Source organism: Aristolochia californica, unplaced genomic scaffold (genome assembly GCF_029961685.1).
Source record: "Aristolochia californica isolate CCGP_79_NKW_82.1479 unplaced genomic scaffold, dmAriCali1.0.hap1 SCAF_10, whole genome shotgun sequence".
Classification (NCBI taxonomy): domain Eukaryota; kingdom Viridiplantae; phylum Streptophyta; class Magnoliopsida; order Piperales; family Aristolochiaceae; genus Aristolochia; species Aristolochia californica.
In genome coordinates this window covers 33,075,658-33,083,654 of record NW_027181771.1, presented here as the reverse complement: position 1 = coordinate 33,083,654, position 7,997 = coordinate 33,075,658, and the positions used below count along the sequence as shown (strand labels likewise).

Here is a 7,997-nt window from a genome sequence, read left to right as displayed (position 1 = left end):
TTCGTGGTCAACTTAAAAAAAATCCCATTCTCTCTGTTTTTGGCAGTTGGCTGTTTCTAGAAGAGTAGTCAATCACTTGCCTTAAGATGTCTGACTTCATCACAGGATAAAAGATAATCAAAAGCAGTTGACTGCTTTAGACCATACAATCAACTATTTCGAAGTAAGGGAAACAATCAACAACTCTTTCAGGAGCAGTCAACTTTAGAAAAGAGAGAGCATGCGTATTTTTTGAAGTCGACTACAAGCAGTCAACTATTTGAAATAAAAAAAAAGTTATATTACCCATTAATAAAGAATGTTATAGGTTATTAGCAACCCAAATACTATATTATTGACTACTACGATATGATGTTGTTTGCATGTTTTATTTTGTTCAATTCTATTTTTAGGTTATGTGATAGTATGTTATGGTTATACAACCTTGTATAACAATGTAAAATACAATGTATTTTTTTTGGTGGACAAATGCCACTATTAATATTGTGTTAAGTAATAAACATCTAATATATTATCTATTAGAAACATACTATATTGTTAAATAGCAAATTACTATGTTGTTGGTTGCCCACAATACTGTTGTTAACACATTTCATTTTGGTCAATTACGGTCTTAAGTTGTAAACTAGTGGGTTGTGGATACAATGATTTTGCGATTTAGTTGGTCAACTTGTGATTCGAGCGAGTCAACCCATATTTTAGGGGAGGCAGGTACATTGAGACCACTAGATATGTTGAACAATGTTTTGTATAATCACTCAAGATCATGCTTGGAAAATCACAATCATCTCATAAAATCACCACTTCAGCCAATGGTTTAGTATAGGGTTAACACGTTTGTTTACGTATTTTTAAACATTACATATATATCTTTAACTAGGAAGAACATAAACTTCAACAAATCGTCATAATTGAAGTTCAACTTTGCATTACCACCGTACGAATTATATCAAAAAGTTCATATGGCAAATCACCGCCATCAAATAAACCAGTGAACCCCTAATGAATATGTTATCCAAATTATCCTCTTATCCCTAATCCGAACCTCTCACTCCTCCAACCATCACAAGATACATTACAACAATAACTCACATAAAAAATCAAAACAAGTTAAAAATAACAAAAAGAAAAACCTAAAACAAAATTCTCAGATCTAAAACACCCTATCCGCACCATACAAGTAAAATGTAAATGTCATAACAATAATTAAAAAAATCTGAAGAGATAAAACAATAGTTCACCCAAAGAATTAAACCTATACTTAGTTTAAGGGGTCTCAAACCCGGAATGATAAACAAGAAAGTTAAAACAAAAAAGAAAGGATTGATAGATTAGAAAGATGAATGGAGATTAGATTTACCTCGATCTTCAAGATCCTCGTCTCCACAAAATGAAATGACAAAGGACTATTCATTCTCTTATGCAAGTGCAATGATAAAGCAAGGAGAATGAGAGTAGAGAGGAACATATGGAAAATAGGGTTTCACTTGACAATTGAAATAGAAAAGGGAGTGAAGAAAGACAACCAAAAGAGGGAAAATGGGGGATCCAAAGAGAACAAGAGTAGAGAAGAATGATTGTTACACAAAACTATATTATAGATACTGAAGAATTAGAAGTTAAAGAGAAAAGGGAGAGAAAAGAGGTGATCCAATGAGTTGGGTTAATAACAGAGGGTTGGGTTTAGAATATTCAAAGTCAATTTTTTAAACTTGAATGGGTTTAGGTAAGAGAAGACCGAACAAAAAAGGCATTTTTCTTATAATATTGATATTCTATAATTTCATAAATGAAAATGGAAGAATCATTTTACTGGTAAAAGAAAGTCGATACATTATAATTTTATTTTTGACCTTTTTTCTTTTAGGTGTCATTGATATAATTTCCTTCTATAATTAGCAAAGTTGCAAGTGACATGCAACTTTCAAGCTCTACATGAATTGTAATAAACAATAGATTGATGTTTTCAGTTCGACATTATAATTTGACGCTAAACAAATAACAATTTCTACTAATAGAACAATGTTGAATTTTTGGAAAAGAGAAATATTTCATTGACTTCATTAACTTATTATAATCAGAGTACATGAACCGTTATTTATAATAGAAGAAACTAGTAGAGTTCAATTACAATAAAACTATATTTGTCCCAATTACACTCAAACTCTAACACTTAAAGATAAGTCCTAACAGAATTAAATAACTCAATATATATAAAAAGACAAACATAACTCAAACTAAAAATCTTTTAAGACGTGACCATTAGATAAAGATGTTTTTGTGAGTCCTTCTTGATCTTCCAACTTATGTGATAAGGATGTTAGCTTGTGGTAATCATGGTGGGTCCTACTTCTTATGTGCTTGGGCCCATCTTGATGTGGGTCTTCCTTGGTTGTGTGGGTTTGGGCCTATCTTCCAACAAACAACAATTATGGTATGGATTGTGAAAGCATATAGATTAAAACAAAATCTTATCATTTTTAGAAGATATGAGTTGACTGAGGAGTGATGTTATAGTTTATGTTAGATACCTAACTAACACGCTAAAAGTTGTAGAGCTTACAAAATGTGGAAATCTAGGCGCTTAGACCTGTGCCATACTAGGCTTGCCCAACATGGTGCCCATATCTTGGTTGGGTCTCCTAAAATCATAATAATCTATCAAGTTTTCGTGTCAACAACTACGATAGCCAACTTTATAACATTCTCATTCATGACCAAATTGCACTTTTTAAATTTGGGACAGACTCCCACTCTGGGCCAATGTTAAGTATCTAACCCATACACCAAAAGCGCAAAAATATAAGGAATGCCGAAAATTAGACCTTTAAACTTATCCCAAATCAGACAGGCCGAACCTGTCACCCAAACCTTAGGATTACTAGTCTTTATGAATCATTGAATGATTCTCTACCCTTTGATTACCCTAATTGGCTTCCTAATGGTTTTGTTTTAGATCTACATCACCCAACCCAGTGTTGGATGCATGCATCATCACCCAATTGCAAATGTCAGCCCTAATTGTTATGCTTTTGCACGATATTGGTTGAAATAGTTGTGAATTGATGGTTATTGGATTGTTAAAGTACCCGTATCCTTGCACCAACCCTAATTTTGTGAGTGGGGGCCCACTTTGGTGAAAAATCTAAAAAAATTCAAAAATATATGGAAGCTGAAAATTAGACATTTAAACTTATCCCATATAAGGGTGGCCGAACCTGGCACCCATACCCTTGATTAAGCCCACGTGTGTACTCAATTCGTTTGTATTGATTGTTAAGAACAAGGGTCAACAAAATGATTCCGATACTAATTTCAGAAATGAAAAGCAACGGACGTGGCCGGAACAATGATCAGGTGGACACTCCTTTCTCCAACTTGTTTGCTTTCTTATTATATACTTCGTCGTCGTCAACCATGAATTTTTTCCAGTACCAGTGCTGCTTCCATACTCGCTCGACCATCTCGTCAACCGGAACCTGCTTGGTTTCCGGCAACAAGAAGATGACGAAGAGACACATCACGACGATCCATGCAAGAAAGAAGAAGAAGATACCGGCTCTCATTTTACACATCATGGACAAGAACGATTGAGCGATGATAGCGGTGAAGAGCATGTTGGAACTGACAGCGCAGGAGAATCCGGCTGCTCTGGTCTTGAGTGGGAAGATCTCGCTGGCGATCAACCAACCCAATGGCCCCCAAGACCACGCAAAGCCAGAGACAAAGAGACAGATCAGTAACACGACCCAGATTGCGGTCCCGTGGTCAAGAGAACCCGTGAGAGATAATTTCGTTGCCAAGATTACACCGATTGCAGCCTGAAGAGACCCAGTTTCACCCAGGCGTCAGCCATAGAAGAAGGTGCTATTAAGAGAAAAATAAAATAAATGTTCTTACCTGGCTGATTCCCATCTGAACGCAGGCTTCGAGAAGTAGACTCCTCCTTCCTGCTCTATCCACCAGCGCAATGGAGACGAGGGTGCTGAGTACGTTTACGGTTCCAGTAATCACCGCAGACAGGAGAGCTGCATCGTTCTTGAATCCAACTGTTTGGAACAGCACAGGAGAGTAGAACATAATGGCATTGATTCCAGTAAATTGCTGGAAGACCTGCATAAGCACACCAATGACGAGCTGAGGCCTGCTACTGGTCTTCATGAGGTTCTTGAACGGGTTTTTTATCCTGTTGGCCATCTCGCAGGCGTCTTGGATCTCCTCGAACTCCCTATCGACATCATCCGTACCACGGATCGCTTTCAGAATAGCTTTACCCTCGGACAGCTTACCTCGCTCAATGAGACTCGTGGGTGTCTCAGAAATGGAGAAGGATCCGATGATGAGGATCAGAGCAGGGATGCCGGCGAGCCCCAGGGAGAGTCTCCATCCCCATGAAACAGAAGCAGTGTAATAGTTGACTATGTTGGCTACTAAGATTCCGATCGTGATCATAAGTTGAAAGCAGATGTTCAAAGCACCTCTGAATTTGACGGGAGCAATCTCAGAGATGAAAAGGGGAACCGCCTGAAAAATACAATAAAAGGAATCGATTTGTCAACGTTGATTGCGATGGGTGATAATCGGATTGAACGAAACCGGTTTAATTTTCATCTTAAAATTCAAACTCGTACCTGATTACCGCAACCAACTCCAAACCCAAGAAGGATTCTGCCGATGATCAACATCCACAACCCATGGGCGGCCACAGTAAAAAGAGCTCCGACAAGGAAGAAGATAGAAGCCGCTTGCATGGTCACCTTCCGGCCGAATTTCTTACACATAGTCGCTGCATAAAAGCTCATTACCAAGGCCGCAAGATACAGAGAAGAAGTGAAAAGCTGGAGAAGTTGATTATCGTATTTGCAGTAGTTGTTCTCTTTAGCCATCTGTTTCCTGAGATAAACTTTAGGGAAGAACTCCTTCAGGAAAGTGTCCATGCCCGATACACCTCCTGCAATCCATAAATCATCAGGACCGTTAAGACGATCCCCAGAGATTGAAACCTCAATGCTACGCATGAGGAAGTCTCTCGTTGATGCCTCGTTACCCATTCCTTACCTGAAATTCCAATGTCGTAACCAAACATCAGGCCTCCCGTAGATGCAATGAGTCCACACATTACAACCCGCCATGTGAGTTTGGCAGAGAACTCCGCTCCGCTAAAGCCAGATGAAGAGGTCATTATGGGTGCCATCTTGGCTCTCTCTTTCTTACAAGAAAAAAGTATTGGGAATAGAACCTCTGGAGAATGAACGAAGAAGAACAAGAAGACAGTCGAAGACCGAAAAAGAAACGAGCAGGGAGATTGAATAAGGGCAACTGTTAAGCACCAAATTAAGTTTTCGCAATTTCTTTTTCCAAGATGAGAAGCTCAGGTCTCCCATTTATGTACGTGAAGAGAGAGAAAGATGCCCTATAAGCAGGGATGAGTTTTAGCACACTCCAGGCAAAGATTTGGCACGACCACTTTTTTACCGGATCTTGACGATTCTGTTAGGAAATTACAGTTCATATCTTTTATCTTCTAGCCGGTCTTCCGTCTGAAGATGACTTTTGTGTCGAAAACCTCAAAATAGAAAATCATCGCTGTGCACACCGTGAATCTGAGTAGTGTCTTGTCATTTTGGATAAAGGTTTACTCTCGTGGCATAGGTTGGGTATTTTAAAAACTGTATTTGACACTGAATTCAGACCTCAAAAAACCTCAAAACTTGAACCCCCAAACAAAAATAATTCTGGACAATCCCCATCCTCTATGCTCTCACAGCCCCCTCCACGAACCTCTTAGATAACTGAACCACACCTTTATAATTAATTGAGTAAATGTGGTATTAATATAATATAGAATAAAAAAATAAGTTTAAATAAATCCAATGGATCTTATTCAATAACTAAATGGATTATATTTATCCCTTATCATCCCCCTTAAGATAAGCCAATCTTGTCTCGTAGCAACTGAAATTGTGAACTTGGAACTCGCTATGTAAGGAGATTTGTTTCAAGGGTTTTGGAAATAATTTGAAACAAAAGGACGGGAAGAGCAACGACACTAGTAGTGGCAAAGGCAGAAGGAATTGGAGAGAACACATCATCCGGTGAAGAGATGTGGAAGAACAGTGACACTGGTAACGGCTGGGAAAAACAGCGGCACTGGTAGCAACTTGGGTGGACAAAATTGGAGAGAAAACATCATCCAGGTGGTTTAGTTTGGGAGGGTGAGGCAGAGAGTGAGTTACGGGTGAATAGGCAGTGGAAGCAAAAAAAAGAAAAAGAAAAAAGAAATTAGGAGGACGACAAATGCAGAGGGATACCACATTACTTGTTGAATTGAACTACATACTTTATTATTAATTGAGTAAATGTGGCATGTATACAATTTAGAATAAAAAGATAAGTTTTACATGATAAGATAAATACAACATGATATAAATCTAATATGATATTATCCAATAATAAAGGGATTAAACCCTGCAATTATCTTGTCCCCACTCCATCTCAATACATTAGACTCATCTTTGGTCCATGGATACTTTTATGGTTCATTTAATATTATAAAATTTATTAAAATTTACACACATTATCAAAATTTAAAAAATTAAGAAAGTTTTATATATATTTATAATTCTAAAAAAATGGTATATAAATTCATTAGGTCAAAGTTGGGTCGTGTTTGGTAAAACTCATCACTATCCCAAACCCATGAAAGTTTATTTCTCTAACCTTGTCTTCATCATGTGAGGTGAGGAAGAAAATCTGAGCTTGGGTATTTTGGGTCAAGTCAAGTTGAGATGTTTGCTTCAACCAACTTGATACCTACAACTAGTTCAAGATTGATTAAACATTATTTGTTGTTGATATGGTTATAGCAAATTAAACCAGCTTATCCTACCACTGAAGGTAACTTTTACCTCTATCAAAACCAATATGTGTTAGAGATCAGGCAATGAAATCATAGGATCCAAAGCAACTTTTTTTTATTGTCTATTTATTGTAATAAGAAATAAAATATGTATAATAATTACTTAAAAAATTATCTTCTAATCTAATTAACACCTTTCATTGCTGAGTTAAGATATTTTTTAATTTAGTAGAAATTATTTCAGTTTATAAAATTCTTATTTTTTGGTACATGTTTTAATACCTTCTTTTTTATTATAACAATATATAAATCTGTATATTAATTAATTAAAAATCATATTCTAATCTATTTAACACATTTCATTATCGATGTAAGATATTTTCTAATTGAAAAAATAAGTTTAGTTTTTTAAAATCTTATTTGTAGGTACACATTTTATGAACTTCTATTTATTATAATAAAATATAATTTATTATATTAATTAATTAAAAATCAAATTCTAATCTAATTAACACCTTTCATAATGGATTTAAGATATTTTAAATTTTAAAAAAATGTAAAAAATAATTTTGTTTTTTAAAAATATTGTTTGTCTTGCTTTATTACCTTCTATTTATTGTAATAAAATTTAAATTTTGTATATTAAGTAATTAAAAATAATATTTTAATATATTTAAGACCTTTTGTTATGAACAGAGTAGATCATATTCAAGTTTGGCTTGTTACACTTAACGAGCTCACCTTGAGTTTCCGAAAGTAGGGAAGAATTTAAATAGGTAATCGATGCATTCCATTTATTATACCTTTTTTTCTTGTTTCATCCAAATGGAAACAATTTATTGTGTATCATATTTTTATACCTGTTTACCTACGGGTAGATAGATACATGACAAATAAATGGATAATTTAATATATTTATTTTAAAATGCATAAAAATGATAATAGATACCTGAAATTATCAATTTTATAAATTCATAAATCTTATTAATATATATTAAATAGAAGTGGAATAAAAAGGTAATCGGGTGCAGAAAGTCAATTATTCATATCTGTTATGTTTATAAACCTAGTGATTGGTAATCAGGTAACTGCTCCTAACATTATAACTGAAATTGCACATTCTCTTGAAAAAAAATTC

The 7,997-nt window shown here is 35.2% G+C and overlaps 1 protein-coding gene across 1 annotated transcript; it reads right to left on the bottom strand.

The window, feature by feature from the left end:
* Positions 1-3,353: 3,353 nt before the first annotated feature.
* Positions 3,354-5,194, bottom strand: LOC137943128 (sugar transport protein 8-like). Its single transcript, XM_068788822.1, has 4 exons — positions 5,059-5,194; positions 4,632-4,951; positions 3,901-4,524; positions 3,354-3,821 (listed from the first exon to the last, which is right to left on the bottom strand). Exons 1-4 carry the CDS (start codon positions 5,192-5,194, stop codon positions 3,354-3,356), a joined length of 1,548 nt encoding a protein of 515 aa, XP_068644923.1.
* Positions 5,195-7,997: the final 2,803 nt, after the last annotated feature.